General features: G+C 38.9%; 1 protein-coding gene across 2 annotated transcripts in view; it reads right to left on the bottom strand.

Moving 5' to 3' along the window:
* ODF2L (outer dense fiber of sperm tails 2 like) overlaps positions 1 to 9,657 on the bottom strand; it is a 38,918-nt gene extending 29,261 nt beyond the window's left edge. For both annotated transcript variants that reach the window (XM_084874425.1, XM_084874426.1), the window contains exons 1-2: positions 9,466 to 9,657; positions 89 to 251 (exon numbers count right to left, since the gene is read on the bottom strand). In XM_084874425.1, coding sequence (XP_084730551.1) covers positions 89 to 198 — 110 coding nt within the window. In that variant the 5' untranslated portion in view covers positions 199 to 251; positions 9,466 to 9,657. The remainder of the gene's footprint in view (positions 1 to 88; positions 252 to 9,465) is intronic.
* Between the last annotated feature and the right edge of the window lie 7,585 nt (positions 9,658 to 17,242).

Here is a 17,242-nt window from a genome sequence, read left to right as displayed (position 1 = left end):
GCTGTATTTGATTCAAATAATTTATAATATAGGCAAAACATGAAACTCTGAAATCAGAAAATTAGATATCCCCTATTGTTGAGAATACCAGCAGAGATGATTTTCACCGATGTGCTGTGGTAAATGTTCTTTCTCTGGTCTGCTTTTAAAATGGGAAATCAGTTCTGAATGACTTCCATCATTTGCAGGCTTCTCCATAAATCCGGTCAAAGAATTTATAGGTGGCTAACACAACAACTTCTCCACAAAAGCTGAAAGTTAGGAAATAATTTCGTTATTAAAATTATCATTTCATTAGATTCTTTTTATGTCATTACCCTAAAATAAAAATCTAAAAATATATAAAAAAATATTTCACAGATAAAACTCAACAAATAGGGATTTTAACTGCTACTAATTGTGAATACTAATTCAAAATAGTATCAAGATTGCACAGCACAAAAATAAAATAAAATAAATAAAATAAAAAAGATTGCACAATATAACCATTCAACAACTGTCAATATCCATAAAGTTTCCAAAAAGTCCACTATTTGCTATATGACCACATAATGTAGAAACTTTTATTATAATTAATTGACTTCTAAAGTATTATAATATTTTAATCCAGTTGGACTAGAGAACATATATAAAAAACATGGGTTACAGACTACACAATTTACCACACATTAATGAAACTCTAAAAAAAAAAATCTTTAGAGCATATTTATATTTATAAAAAATATATTTATAAAAAAACCACCATGGATTACTGATAATGATGTATCATTAGATCCACCCAATAAGAAATATTACTTATGCCTAGAATAGTAAAATTAACATACTTTTGAAAGTATTTGACAATAATAGCTACAAAAAAAGTTAAGTCATTCCTTTGAAAGTAGACCTTTCAAAATTAAATTCATTTACTCCTATTTCCAAGCTCAATCTAGGATAGTGTTTGGTGATAATAGAGAGTTGTCATTACTTCTAAGTCAATATTGAATAAATTGACATAAGTTAAACGAAATAAGCTAATGTCTGAATAAAGTTTGTGCTACTTCCTACCACTGCATACTAACATCTTATATAGAATTCCAGCTATCTAGACTCCATAAGAACAATTAAAAGGTAAAGAGAGGAGAGAGAGAAGTATATAAGTTTTTAGTTAGTTGGTACATATGTACTATGCTAATTTATATTATAGATTTTACTAATCTAATTGTTTCACCCAAACATGGAGATGTCATTTTTTAAATGTACTTACTAATTCCTTTAAAATTGTTCCAGTTTAAGTAATGTGTTAGTATTTCAGCAATTATTAAGGCTATGTTTTCACAACTATAATATATAGTTATATATATATATATATATATATATATATATATATATATATATATATACTTTTGTGAGAAGATTCTATATATATCAGAGAGGCAAATATTTAGGATATAGACCAATGAAAAACATGATCATATTTTGGAAATACCAGAAACACATGCCCAACGTGACTGCTGAATAAACCTACATATAGTCTAAGATTATCTACTTGAATGCTGCAAACATGCAACACCATTAAGGGAGTAACAATAATTGAGCTATCTATAGTTTAGAAGAATTAAAAATATACACATACACAAAATTAAATAAACCAATTTAAGAATGAATAAGAGTATGCTCTGGATAAGCCACTACAATCAAGAGAATTTTATCATCTACTGCTTTGTACAGATGCAATACTCAACTCAGAGAGGAACTATACATTTCAATCATTAATATTTGCTTTTCTAGTATATCAAGAAAGAATGTCTAATTTATATTTGAATCCTCAGCACCAATAAATCTTGTATAATTTAATCAATAATTGAAAGAGAGGACTCAAGGCTTAAAGCAATTAATGAGTAGGATGAATAAAGACTTTTTACTTATTCATGCTTTGATTCATCTTTTGGGGGATCATTAAAAAAAATGGTTCCTATATTTGGAATAAAAATTTTTAAATCAATGTGAGGGGTTAAGAATCTTCAATTTCTAGGAAATATTTTATGAGGTAAGATTCAGTTTGGTATCAGTACTAGTTGTACCAGTTAATAATGGTGGATTTTGTAATCAAAGAAAACATGATAACTTCAAGAGAAACATCAAAAATGCTTTATTCAAAGTAATGTCCACCGCTAGCTACACAATTCCCCCATCTTTCAGGTAATTTGTGAATACTGTCCCAATAAAACTTTTCTTATTTTTAGGCAAACCATTCAGAGACCCAATTTTCCACTTCTTCGTACGTTTTGAAGTGCTGCTCAGAAAGTGTGTGCGCCATAGATCACAACAAGTGGTAAACTGAAGGAGCAAAGTCTGGTGAATACAGTGGGTGGGTTAATATTTCCCAGGCAAGATCTTCTAACTTTCTTTTACTGGTTTTGAAATGTGTAATGGAACATCATCATAAAGCAAATTTACTTTGCCATGTCTTCTGGAACATTCTGGGCATTTCACAATCAAAGTGTGGTTCAAATTGATTATTTATTGTCAGTAGCGATCAGTACTAATAGTTTCACCTGGTTTTAAAAGCTCATAATAACACCACACCTTCCTGATCCAACCAAATGCAGAGCACTGTCGTCTTGCTGAAGCGATTTGGCCTTGCAGTCAATGTTGATGGTTCAACCCATGATTTTGGGTTGCATCAACCCATGATTTTGTGCATTTGGGATTCTCAAAATAAATCCACTTTTCATCGCCAGTCACAATTCAATGCAAAAAAGCTTTCTTTTGTGTCACTGAAGCAACATTTTACTGATGACTTCAGTTTTCCATTTGTCTTTCATTTAGTTGATGTGGCACCCATTTTCCTACCTTTAAAATCTTTCCCATTGCTTGTAAATGATCAGAAATTGTTTACTGAGCAAAGTTTTATCTTTTTGCAAGTTGTTTTTGAGTTTGACATACATCTTCATTCAATAATGCTTGTTATTGTTGGTCTTCAAACTTTTTCGGTTGGCCTGGACATTCGTCTTTCACTTCGAAATCATCACTTTTAAAGCGTTTAAACCAGTGTTCACAAGTATCTTGAGATGGAGCATGTTCATCACAAGCTTCCCGAAATATATGACAACTTTCAGCAGCAATTTTCTTCAAAATAAAGTAATGAATTAAAATTTCCTGCAATTGCTCTCTTTGGGGGGGTACAAAATTCATTTTTAAGTGTAAAAATACCTATGTTAACACCTTCAGCAAATTTGACATATGAAGTTTTGAAGCTCGCTGTCAATTCACAAAATAGCATACATATCAAATCGCATATGTATCAACGTATGTGTAACTCCATCTTATGGAAAAAAAAAATCCGTATTATTAACTGGAAAACCTAGTATTTTTAATGAGTTCTTACATGGTTTTGTTGGCTACTGATAGCTACTTACATAATTTTTCTAAAAGTTTTATCACAAGATAAAATCATACAACATTTTTCTGCTTTATCACCTATAAAAGTAATTGTGTCATTTTAAAAGGTAAACAAATAAAATTAAAACATTGTAAAAATAAGGATTTTAGAGTGACTTTTGGCCCAGCATTAAAATGGTTATCTTCATTACTGATTCCTCAAAACATGAAAAATATAAGTCAAATCTCAGATATTATTTCCACTGAAATCATCAACAATCACAGTCTTACAATCTAGAAGTATTTTCCAGGATAAAAATTGTTCAGAGGTTCCAAGGCACTCCACTATTTTTGTGTTGTGACAATACTATAACCAAAAACATATGTGTGCTGAACAACAATGTAGTAATTTTCTTTAGCATAAAAAGTTCTATCTTCATTAAAAATGCTATCATCATAGTGGCCCAAATATATTCTTGTATGGAAAAGCAGATGTTTCAAAAGAAAATGTAGAATATACTGCCAATTTTGTAGAATATACTGCCAATTGACAAATGTATAAAGAATACTTTTGAACAACTTGTGGTGAAACGAAGACACATATTCTGCACATATACTTAATGATCAAATCCCTAAAGATTAGTAATTTTAAAATATTTTTCATGTTTAAAGAATTAAATTTCCTATACAGAAATGACTTTACCAGTCCTCTACCAAAAAGGCATGTTCTTAAAACTTTTTCCAGGAGTGGTCATGGGTTTATGCTGATCCAGCTACATTCACTAAACTATGTTCCATTTTGGCCAGTAACAAACATTTGAGGGATGGCTGTTCAGGGACTGTGATGCTGGCCATGGTCAGAAAAAAAGCGAGATCACAATCCATGAGACCTTCCTTAGCACCTAGATTGTTCTAACTAAACTAACCATCTGCAAACAAATATGCGTTTAAAACTAATCTCTCTGGTGGGGGGGAAAAAAAGCGTATTAATCTTGCAGATTGTTTTTGTTTGTTTTTTTGTTTTTTTGGTCAAACATTAATTCTTGGAAATGTAGCTCCCATTGGCTTCAAACAAAGGCACACAAAGCTTCTACAGAAAATTCACTACGAAATATTCAACAAGGAACACAAAATAGATACAGGAAAGCTGATCCTTTCTCTCACTAATCTGGACACTAGTCAAAAGTTTACTAGAGAAATAATTGTAGGTCTTTTTAGACTCTATAATGAAAAAAAAAATGTATAAGAAATTTTAAAATAGGCAGAGTAAAAAATAACCCAAAGTAGAAAACTGATCTTATGAGTAAAGGCTACTATAAATAGAAAAAAAAATTTTTTTCTGATACAGAGAATTTAACTTAGATACATTCATGCACCACTCAATGATGGGGATACATTCTGAGAAATGCTTTTGGTAATTTTATTGTTGTGTGAACATCATAGAGTGCACTTACACAAACCTAGATGGTATAGCCTACTACACATCTTGACTATACGGTAGAGTCCATTGCTCTTAGGCTACAAACCTAAATAGCATGTTACTGTACAAAACAACATGAGATTATACCAGACACAAAAGAACTAATATAATCAAGAAACATGGTAAATAGATGTATGAGGCTGCTGCTGCCATAACATGGCATACTCTTTTACAGCAAATTTTTTTATAAGTAGAAAGAGTACACTCTAAAATAAAAATAATAAAAGTTGTAGTACAGTGAATATATAAACCAATAACATAGTCATTTATTATCACATATTATCTACTATACAACACTGTATGTGTTATGCTTTTATGTAAATGACAGCACAGCAGGTCCGTTTCACCGGCATCATCACAAACACGTAATGTGTTGTGTTCCAACATTAGGATGCCTATAGTATCACTAGATGACAAGAAATTTTCAGCTCCATTATAATCCTATGGGACCAACATTGTATCTGGGGTCCAATGTTGACTGAAATTTCATTATGTCAAACATGACTGTAAATAATTGCCTAACTCCTCTGTCCAATAAATAATCTATACATATAAAAAGCCAGCAACCAGAACCACTTGTCGCTATGACACCCACTGCCAGCCCAATTGGGAGTGAGGCCTGCCGGCCAATTGCCCACGGCCCCTCCCCACAGCCGACTTGGCCCTGATCGGCTGATCGGGGTGGGCTGGCCAGCCAACCTCCTGTTGTCTCCTCCTCCCGACAGGCCCAGCCCTGATCTGCCCTGATTGGGGTTGGGCCAGCCAGATCCCATCTGTGCACGAATTCGTGCACTGGGTCTCTAGTCCTCTCTAATAAAAGAGAAACATGCAAACTGACCAATTGACCACACCTTCACTACACTCACAAGCCACGCCCACCAGTCAATCAGGTGAGTATGCAAATTAACCCAACCAAGATGGTGGTTAATTTGCATATCCAGGCCAGAGGAAAGATTGAAGACAGCATAGAAGGAAGCCAACTGCTGCAGAAAGGACTAAGCTGCAGAGAAGCAAGTAAGTGGGGCGGCACAGAAGGAAGGGAATCAGGCAGGGCCGGGGAGAAGGGAGAGAAGCTGGTGGGGCAGCGGAGACCGCAACAGGAAGCCCTATTGCAGGTATCTTCCTGCAAGGGGCATCTAGTTTAAATATAAAAGGGTTGCAGAATTGATAATATAGGGGGAAAGTTGACATCAAGAGAGACTGATTTGTAGCCAAAACTGGTTAGGCTCAGTGGATAGAGTGTTAGCCTGCGGACTAAAAGGTCCCGGGTTCGATTCTGGTCAAGGGCATGTAGCTTAGTTGTGGGCACATCCCCAGTGGGGGGTGTGCAAGAGGCAGCTGATCGATGTTTCTCTCTCATCAATGTTTCTAACTCTCTATCCTTCTCTCTTCCTCTCTGTAAAAAATCAATAAAATACATATTTAAAAAAAAAAAAGAGAGAGAGAGACTGATTTGTAAATACTGGATTATTACTTCAAGTCCAATCCCTCCTCCTTTCCAAAATATCCCTGATTGCTCCAAACCACCGAGAATCATAAACATCTAATAGTATTTCAGAACCATATTTTAGAACTTAATTGCTCCATAAATGCTCATATTATTGTTTTCTTTTAACTTGCTACTAAATCTGTAGGAACTAATGTCATATCCATCACCTTGTGCCCTAAAAAATTACCTAACACACTGAAGGTCATAGGTTAGGATCTAATATATGTTAGGGTGATCAAAAAATTTAGTTCTCCAATGGGAACAGTTTTGAAAAGAAAGGAGCCCCATATAAAACCCAATTATCTGGTAGAATACTGGCCCAAAGTTGTTCAGACATTGTCTAATACCTAGTAAAGTCAGATAAACAGAAAGCATTTTCCATTTCTTCAATACCAGGACAATTTCTGTCATTTATTAATGGAGCACTGACCTTATACACATCATCTTACCTAATCAGATTGCTATTAATTTCTAAAAGCTACAGATGAAAAAAAAAGTTTTAGGAAAGTTAAATAGATTGCCCAAGATACAAATAAGGAAGTGGTAGAACTCAGTTTTCAACCAAAGCCATAAGATACTAAAATATTAATAAAAATAAGAATCTACACAGCAAAAAATAACATACAAACCTGCCTTAATCCAGTCAGGTTTTAACAACACTAGTATTATAAATTCTGTTTATATTAAAATATATATATATTCTGTACCAGGAAATGAAGGATGAATAAGATTGGGCTCCTTGAAGGGAGAGCATACAATCTAAAGGGAGTGCAGACAGTGAGCAGACCACTAAGCTCCAGTGTGCTCCAGGCTGTGACAGGGAACTCATGGGATACCATGAAAACATGGAGGAGGATACCCAACACCAACTGGCAGGATCCTGGGAGACTTTCTAGAGGAGGTGGAACCTAGTTGAGTCCTGCAAACAGTTTGAGGTTGGCAACACAGAACAGCAAAAGTCATTCCAGGTAGAGAGCAAAGTTCCAACAAAAGCAAGGAATCATGAGGGAACATGAATTGCAAGGACAAGTGGCAAAAGATGAAAACAGTAACTGCATGCCAAACTCAAGAGCTTGAATTTTTTCCTAAAGGTTAAAACAAACCATCAAATAATTTTAAACAGGGGAATGAGAGATCAGAAGTGCATCTTTAAAAGACAAACCCAGTGGTATTTTGGAGAATGGAATTAGGCATATGAAAGGGAGAACAGAAGCAGTGAAACTGGTTATTAGGGTCTCAGAGAGATGAAATTTCAACATTCTTTCTCTATAAAAATGTTTGAAGAAGTCAGAAGTTGTTTCCACTGGTGATAAAAACATGAAGAACAGCAAAGGGATTAGAATTAGAATGCCAGAATAGCAAGAGATCACAGAAAGAAGTGATCAAATATAACACCTCATTTACCCATAACTATCTGAATCAATTGCTCCATGTTTTATAAAATGATAGCTTTAACTACCAAAATTAACTTAGACCAGACTGAAGAAAATCTTTTAAAAGTACTATTTCTTTCTTTTCAAACGGAGTACAGGACAGAATGTAATTTAAGCATTCCTTGACGACCCAGATGCAGCATACTAGTATTAAAATGAAAGCATACTGAGCAAGAATCATCAGTTTTTTGTCCTTGTGAGCCACTTGACATGGGCAATCCTTAGCCACAATGTGCCTTGGTTTTTTTCTTCTATAAAATGAGACTAACCTTTGTCAGCCAAAGCTGTGGTGAAGTTCAAACAAAATGAAGTTGAAGCACTTACAAGCGAGAATTTTTGTGTTTGTTTTATTGAGGACCTCTTTGGCTCATTCTGTTGGGACTGCTTTCCCAACCAGTCTTCCCTTTAAGTGTTCATTTTTTAAAAATAATCATCCCGAGTCAATCAATAACCATTCCTGAAATTATTTGCAGGCCTGAATCATCTGTTATAGAACCAACTCTACCTTTAAAACAATTTTTGAAACCTATTCTTTGCAGGACTATTACAAATCATCCTCAACGTAGTCATAAACTGACTACTACTAAACCAGAGCCCAGGGGAAAACAATTATTGACTTCCAAAAGAATTGTGCCCAGTCAATAGATGTTATGTCAACCTCATTGCTATAGCCAAATTTTTGGGTTACATCATTTGTACAGACCAAGCACAATGATTAATAATAATACAAACAAAGCCATTTTCTCATACCTTTGGGTGTTTGGGATACAAAACTACATTATTAATACACTTCAATTGCAAAAATAAAGGAAAGAGAGAGAAGAAAAAAAATGGACACTTAGATGTTAAAGATTTACAAACATGACCATGGCATTTTTTATTGCAAGCAGAAGGAAACCAAACTAATTTTGAAAGCAAACAGGCTCTCTGCGGTTGTTCCTGTAACTACAATGAACCCAGTGGTGCTTAAGGCTACTCCAAGTAATTCATTCAAAACCACCCGACCCCTCACTATGCCTGAGGCTATCGGGAAACTGTCTCCTCAACAGACTTCCATTCCCAGCACCCGCCACCTCTGGTTTCTCAGCCAACAAGCAGCACCACTCACTAACCACCTGACTCAAAACCTGGCGCCGGTTTAATCTCCTGCATGACCACCACTCCAAAGTGGCTGTCGTCCTCGTTTCTACAGAAGAGGACACTGACGCAGGGACCATTAACCCACCTGCCCAAGGCCACACACCTGAAGGGCTTTCCCAGAGCCTGGAACATAGGCCCCTGGAGAAGGAACTACTTCCCGAGGCTTCCAGGAGTGTTTCTCAGGCCCAGAGCCCCAGGCCCACTATGCACCTACGGTCTGCTACGTCATAAGGCAGGCGTTTAAAAGTCAGCCGCCAGACTAAAAGGCAGTTCCTTAAAGAAATCCCTCCAAGCCTCCCGGCCTTCTCCCAGCACAGGCTGCCAGCCTGGGGGAGCGGAGGGCGTGGGCCCAGGGGCCTGAGCTCAGGGTCCCAGAACCCCAAACCCCCGCCCGCTCAATCGCCCACTCGCCTTGCAAACTCAAGCTTCCCTCCCCGACCAGCGTGCCTACGCCCCCACCGCTGCGTCATCACGTCGCCGTGACGTCATCCCGCCGCCCTGAGATGAGAGGGGTCCCAGAGGGTGGCTCCGCGAACGTTGGGGAAACCGGGCCAGGGTACCTGTGCTCTCCAGACCCGGTCGACAGGGAGGGGGCAGGTCGCAGGGGCAGTGCGGCAGGTGAAAGCTAGGAAGGAAGGCGAGGCCCTGAGCAGAAGCAGGCGAGCTCCTAGAACCGCGGGCGGTGGAACTGTGCCCGCTGAGGCTCAGAGGGACCAAAGCCCAGCTAGTAACCAGCCTGTGGCTTCCGTGGCAACCGCCGCCCCGCCCCGCCCCTTCCGTCAGGCCCGCTGACGGCGCAGCCCATTGGCCAAGCGCAGGAAAAGGGACGCCGGCGCCTATTGCTATTGGCAGGAGTGAAGGGCGGGGCCCGGGAGCGGCGGCTCTTTGTCTCTTTGATGCTTCTCAGCTTAAACACTCTGCCTCTCCCCTCCGCTCCCCAGTCTTTTGTTTTATGGAAGGTAAGACTTTCAGTAACAACTTACCTGAACTCAACCAGAATGGGAAAGAAGGCTGACAGATTCCGAATTTTCTGGTTGGCCTGGAAGTGCCCTGCTTTTGCTTGTTAAAAGGAAGATTTGGAAAAGCCAAAGCTACCACTACTGGAAGACATCTCATTTTAAATACTATGTGGAATTGTTAACCGAGACAAAGAGCCACTCTTTGGGCTTCTGTTTTCTTCAGTTAAATGAGAAAACACTTTATGTACATTCCCAAGAAGCCTTCAGGCCTCAAAGTCTAACTGTGCCACAATCAGCTGCTATGGTTTATAAACACCAGAACAAGCAAGCCAGATTTTATTTGGAAAAGTATAAAACTTTATCCAACACTTCAACTTAAAATTCATGTTAAGAATGTATGACATCATATTCACAAATAGAACAACTATCAGCTGAGCAGTTTAACTGTGGTATTGCTCATTATTGATTACACACAAAAAAATATTTTCCATTGATTATTCCAGCAACATATTTTTCCCCAGCAGCCAAAAATTCATGAGAATTACAAGTTTATTCATAATGTGAAAGAAAAGAGCCACAAGCTAACCTGACAAGCTCAGGGAAGGCCTGTGTGGCGGTCTTGCAAACCCAGAGACCTAAGATAACCACAAGAGATGGTTTGAAAATTAAATATCTAACAGGTTATAGTAGGTAGTCATGTCCCAGAGATTTCACCTGACAAAGATCAACTTTGATCTTTTACTGAGCCCCTCTGCCTTCATGCATCTAAGAAAACATATCTGCGAGATGTCTGGGTAACTTGTAACTTCCTTTTACCCCGACCCCTCAGGGCACAACAAATGGCCTCGAGACATTCCTCATTGTTATTGTTATCAAGTTAATTGTCAACTGTTAATTACATTAGAGTATCCTGTATCCATCTCTGTGAAAGAAGCTCATGTCCATCATTTAACCTTTTACCCTATCCCAGAGGTTTCCCCGCTTCGCTCTGTCCCACCTCCCTAATCTATCACCAATGAATTTCATGTAACTCACCTACGTCCCTTTCCTTTGATTGCAATGTATAAATATAGAAATGTAACCTGCCATTCTCCGGAGCATTATCTCAATCCGTTGAGGTTCTGCTTCCCGGCACGTGTCGACAATTTTGGCTCAAATAAACTCACAAAAAAATTCTTTACAGGTTTCAGTGTTTTTTTCGTTAACAATAATAAATACAACTTTCATATATGCAACTGGTAAAAGCACTGGGGACTGGAGATATAAGTAATCTCTCATTAATGAGAAGTTAACTAACTTCTCTGGGCCAGGTTTATCACAAAAAGTAAAATAAAAATAAAATCAGTCGAGTTGGGGCAAAATACATAATTCTGAGGGCCTTTCCACCACTAATCTAGGATTCTAGCTAACCTTTCTAATCATCACAATTAGAAAAATAATTATATGCCTCTGGGTATATTTTGTTCATTAGTTTATTTTGCTAATTGGATTCCACATATGAATAAAATCATGTAATACTGGTAGAGTATAGAGACATAGAAGCATGGATTAGACTGTTGTATCGCAGAGGGAAGGTGGAGGTGGGAAGAGATTAACCTAAGAATTTGTATACGTATATGCATAACCCTTGGACACAGACAATAGTGTGGTAAAGGCCTCAGGGGGGCTAGACGGGGTCAATGGAGAAAAAAAGGGGACATAATACTTTCAACAATAAAGTTAAAAAAATAATAATTGCAAATATAAAAGGCTAATCTTATGAAAACTACTTTTTTAAAATGGCAGAGGAAACATTCACAAAATCTCAAAAAGATTTCATAAGATTCACAAATTAACTATTTTAACCAAATTGTCCAAGTAAATATGGGATTCCTCATCCTCTAAATCTAATCTTTTCCTGAAAGCTGATTGGATATGAATTTTTCTATAGACCCCTTATTCTACTGTTATTAAAATGAGCAATAATTCATTCCAGCCCATCCAAAAATGCCAATCAAGAGACTTAGCAGGTTCTGCTTTCCTTTTGGAATCCAGGTACCATATAAGAAATCATCTGATTTTCTTGTTGTAGAGCAAAATGCAGCCAGATCCCAGCTATTTAAGCCACTCACCTGCAGTGCCAGACATGGGAGCCATTAACTTTCCAGACCCAAACATGTTCCCATCGAATGTACCTGTGTGAGTGACCCTAGCCAAAGCCATGAGCTAAGGGAATGACAAGTGAAATAGTTTTCATTTTGAAAGGACAAACTAATATGTCTCAGACCATTGAACCCAAGAAAACCTAAATTTGTGGTACCAGAACCCTAAATTTTCATAGGGTTAATCCCCCGTTATCTGAATTACATGTGTTTTTTCAATATGTTTTCATTTAATTTAACAAACTTAGTGGTGTAAAACAACAAATTTTATTTATGGTTCTGTGGATCAGATATTCAGTCAGGGTTCAGCTGGGTGGTTTTTTTCCTCCATGTGGCAGAAGCTGGGTTCTCTCATCAGATTGCAAGCAGATTGCTGCTGAGCCTGGAGTATCATAAAAGAACACTGCTTTATCCTTATATGTTAAGCTCAATATTTAATTCTCTGGATATTTACTGGCTGAACAACAACAACAAAAATGATGCATGGGTATGCAATTTTCTTTTTTAAATTTATTATTGTTTGGCTCTGATTAGGTATTAAAGGCCTTAAGAACATAATGTAAGAGATTTAAGTCTCATGGCATAAAGATGCTATGTGCTCATAGAGAGTATAGACACTATTTTATTCTTGTATTGTTTTAAAATTGATTAATATAACTAGAAATTAATTTGAGAGCTAAACACATCAAGAAAATGATGGCCTCCCAAGTGTCAAATATGAAGAAAAAAACCTTTCTAATAAAAGAGTAATATGCAAATTAGACATCGCTCTGCTACACCCACAAGCCACGCCCACCAGCCAATTAGGAACAGATATGCAAATTAACCAAAGATGGTTGCTGCCACGGAGGGAGGCTTGGCTTTCTCTGGCAAGCTTTCCACACACCATGGCTGGCAAAGGCATCCACTTAAGGCTACAAAGTATCAATTGTAGAAGATAAAATAAAGCCCAGATACCAGGGCTTCTGCTTGTGTCACCAGGGGGCATGGCCATGCTGCAAACCACCACAGGCCCCTTGCCCAAGCCACCCCATGCCCCAAGGGAACCCCCACCCTGATCCAGGACACCCTTCAGGGAAAACTAGCTGGCCCCCATCCATGTACCAGGCCTCTATCCTATCTAATAAAAGAGTAATATGCAGATTGACCATCACTCCAACACACAAGATGGCTGCCCTCGTGTGGTCAAAGATACTGCCCCCATGTGGACACAAGATGGCCACCACAAGATGGCCAGCAGGGAGGGCAGTTGGGAGGGACCAGGCCTACAAGGGAGGGCAGTTGGGGGCAATCAAGCCTGCAGGGGAGGACAGTTAAAAAAATATACTTAAAGACTACAAAGACTGCTGCTTTCTGGTGAAAGGGCTGTAATCACAAAGTATCTCCTTGAATGTTCCCTGGGAGCCCTTCTGATAGACACTCCAACTGTGTGGCTCAAGGACCAGCACCTGGGAGTTTGGTAAACCTGCACCATATTGGCCTCACCTTCACCTACAGAGTCAAAATCTGCATCTGAACAGGTGATTCTGAGATATATTAAAACTCGACTCAAATATAAGCCCTGACTTGGTTGCTCAGTTGCTTGGGGTGCTGTCCCCATACACCAAGGTTGCAGGTTTGATCTCTGGAAGAAACCAATGAATGCATAAATAAGTGAAACAACAAATCCATGTTTCTCTTTCTCTCTCTCACTTCCGCTCTCTCTAAAATTTTAAAAATACTTTAAAAACACTACTCTAACTAGCACTCTTGGAGGGAAGCTCCTGCAGAATAATTTGTCTGGAGTTTTTTTTTTCTGGAAATTCAGAGCTCCAGGTACCTGCACCCCAAGAACAGAAGGGGGAGCCCTAATGCCCCAATTGCCAGATCTTTCAACGTGTTGCAGTTGCTTTCTGCTTTGTGTGGTTAAATGGAGTATCAGCAGTAGCAGAGGAGAGGAAGGAAACCCAAAAGACCTGATGCCCTTTGTGGGTGGAGTCAGGGCAGCGGGGAATTCTGGAAGAACCTCTGAGCTTCAGAGACACTGAGGTCAGAATCAGAGCAGGAAGAAAACAGGAGTGGAGACTAGGCAAACAGAGCTCAAATTCTGTGCTTCTGCTTTCATTTATTGATCTTTGAGTCTCCCTGGTTATTTTTCACCTCTTTAAAAAAGTTCCCTTACATTTCTACTTTCTCTTTCTTTTTTTCTCTGCAACATGATGATAGGAATAATGATAACACCTTATCTCGACATGATGTAACAGATAAAGGATTTTATAGGAGGCAGTTTTATGCCCATTTGGCAAATGAGGAATATTCCACATTTTCTTTATTGGCTTATCGTTAAAAGTAGTTCTTGTTTCCCATTTATTTTGGCAAACTTTGGAGGGTTTTTGTTGTTGTTGTTGTTGTTTTTGGTTGTTGTTTTTTAATGTACAAAGTCATCTGCAGAGTTATTGCCACAGTGAGGGCAAGGAGGAGGCTTCATAGCCAAGGCATGGAGGTAAAAGGCTGCATGGGGAGAATTCAAGAAACTAGAAACGAAGTGTAAGAGCTCCATGCTTTGGCACTGTGGTGAGTGGGGAAACACAAAACGCTTCCTGGGCCCCATCTGGACCATGCACTTCACTCCTCTGCTGTGAAAATGAGTACAGTAGTCCCCTCTACCCACAGGGTGCAGCGAAGCCCTCTAGGGGGTGTCTGAAACGGGGAACAGTACTGCACCTTAAGTATACTGGGTGTTTTTTTTTTTCCTATCCTTGCATATCTGTGATAAAGTTTAACTTATAAATTAGACATTATAAGAGATTAACAATAACAATAAAATAGAATGACTGTAACACTATACTGTAATAAAAACAATGTGACTGTGGTCTCTCTCAAGATATCTTACTGTACTGTGCTCACCTTTTCACTTAAAGGAAGCGCTTCATGGCTTCTCTTTGGCATATCCAGATTGCCAGACTCACTACTCTTGCCATTGTGGGACCATTCTTAAGTAAAATACAGGTTACTTTAACACACGCACAGCGATTCTGTGACAATCAGCCTGAAGCCAAGATGGCTCCTCAGTGACTGGAGGGCAGGTAGAGTACACAGCGTGAGAACGCTGGACAAAGGGATGATTCACCACCTGGGCGGGCAGGAGCGGGACTGCCTGAGATTTCATCACGCTGCTCAGAGCGGAGCACAGCTTAAAACGTATTCGTTTATTATTTTTGCCATTTTTCATTTAACATTTTCAGACCGAAGTTGACTGCAGGTAACTGAAGCCGCATAAAATGGATGAAGAAAACCGGTAAGGAAGGCACTCGGTTTTTAGATTCTTAGTCTGAACAGTTTGTCTCACTTCCATTTTTATTTATTTCAAAAACTAAAGTGGCCATAAATCATGTAGTCCTCTCCCCTCCTCCTCGGAGTGGGATTGCTGCAAGAACTGTAACAAAGGCCTGAGAGGTAAAAATCCACGGCTTTTTTTTTTATTCCTCAGGATGTGAAATCGCCTGGCTTCTCTGACACCGGGTACATATTTTACTCACTTTGCTTGTGGGTCTCCACCAGCAGATTCTATAAAAAGAAACAGACAGAGTGGCCTTTTGGGAACAGGTTGAACTGCACCATCCGAGAATGAACAAAGATGTGCTTTAGATTCCTTAGTTACTGAAATTGAATAACTTATTTTCTTGAAATCAGATGAGAACAGAACAAATTCCTATAGTTTTTACAACATTGAATAAATGCTTAGCATTGTGTTCCCATTTTTTTTCACTTCGGGCATATTTCATTTCTTTGATATCATAAAATCTAAGGACATGAGTATTCGGATCTACGGTGTGAATATTTTTTGAATGAAAGGATACATTGTTCTTTCTGTTCTCAAAGTCATACTTTATCAGAAGTGATACTCTGCTCAGGAATGACTCTTAAGTCACTTAGTCAAGTCAGTTTTCCCCTGCAGGGTCAGCCTGGCCACAGGAGAAGGCAGGAAGAAGAGATACTCAGCAGGCCTGGTTGCTGACAGCAAAGAAGGGTTCTGAGGGTAGGTCAGAAGAGAGGTGGTGGAACAGGCTTTTAGGAGTGAATGTGACTCTCCCAGGGAATAGATCAGTGACTGGGAATCTTGGAAGGGACACGTGATGAAAGTGGAATACAGTCAAGTGGCCAGACCTGGGGATTGGGTTCCCGAACCAAGGAAGCAAATAGCAGATAGACAGGAATGAATGTCTCCGCCCAGGGTAAGAAAGGCCTGCGTAGCTTGTTTAGGTTTCAACCCAGGTGGAGTTGAACAAGATTGTTCGCTTATGTCTGTTCCTTTTAAAGCTGCATGCACACTATAGCCAATATTTTCACATGCACATTCTAGGGGAGCCATTATAACTGTCAATAAGTGAAGAGCGTGGCTGACATGGCTCAGTGTTTGAGCCTCTCAACCTATGAACCAGCAGGTCAAGGCACATGCCTGGGTTACAGGTTGAATCCCCAGTTGGGGGCATGCAGGAGACAGCCAATCAGTGATTCTCTGTCATCATTGAGATGCTTCTATCTCTCCATCTCCGATCCTCTCTCAAATCAATAAAAAAAAATTTTTTTAAAAGAATAAGTGAAGAAGACTCAGTCCTCAATGACCCTGAACCAGTGAACTACTTATACAAGTTGTGATGTTGACAAGAAGGAACTCTTCCCTTATTCTTGGCCAAAAGCTACTTCCACAGTGTGGCTTATGAGTTGAATTTTTAAGCATATTTCTTAATAATAATGTTTTCTTGAAGTCACGAGAGATTAGCATAAGGAAATAAACTGCCAAGGAAAGTTGAAGATAAAGAGTATTGTTCCATTCATTGAGTCACAGTTAGAGGTAACGCCTTTGGCCTTGCCACACCTGTGGATTTCCATTCTGCCGACACAGTGAGCGAGCAGGAAAAGCCCACAGCTGGGAATTAGCCGCTGAAGATAATCAGCAGCTAAGCTGACCTCTGAGCTGCAGAGTGAGCAACTTTGGCAGCAAGCGACGACCAGTGACATTCCATTCCCCTCCACACCCAGGGGAGCACCAGTACTAAAGAGCTTCTGCAAGAGGGAACAAGAAGAAGAGACACCTTCTGGAAGGGATACCATCAAATAAGAAGCAGGGGAAATATTATCACACTACAACTCATGGCTCCTTCGTAACCTGGCTTTTATTTACTTCTCCTGACTCAATTTATTCTGTCAACACATATTCACTGTGAGTTTACTGAGCTAGGCACTGAGGAGGTAGT

This window comes from Pipistrellus hanaki, assembly GCF_964339955.1.
Source record: "Pipistrellus hanaki genome assembly, chromosome: 2".
NCBI lineage: Eukaryota > Metazoa > Chordata > Mammalia > Chiroptera > Vespertilionidae > Pipistrellus > Pipistrellus hanaki.
The sequence above is the reverse complement of the archived record's forward strand: the minus strand, read 5'-3'. Positions and strand labels throughout refer to the sequence as shown.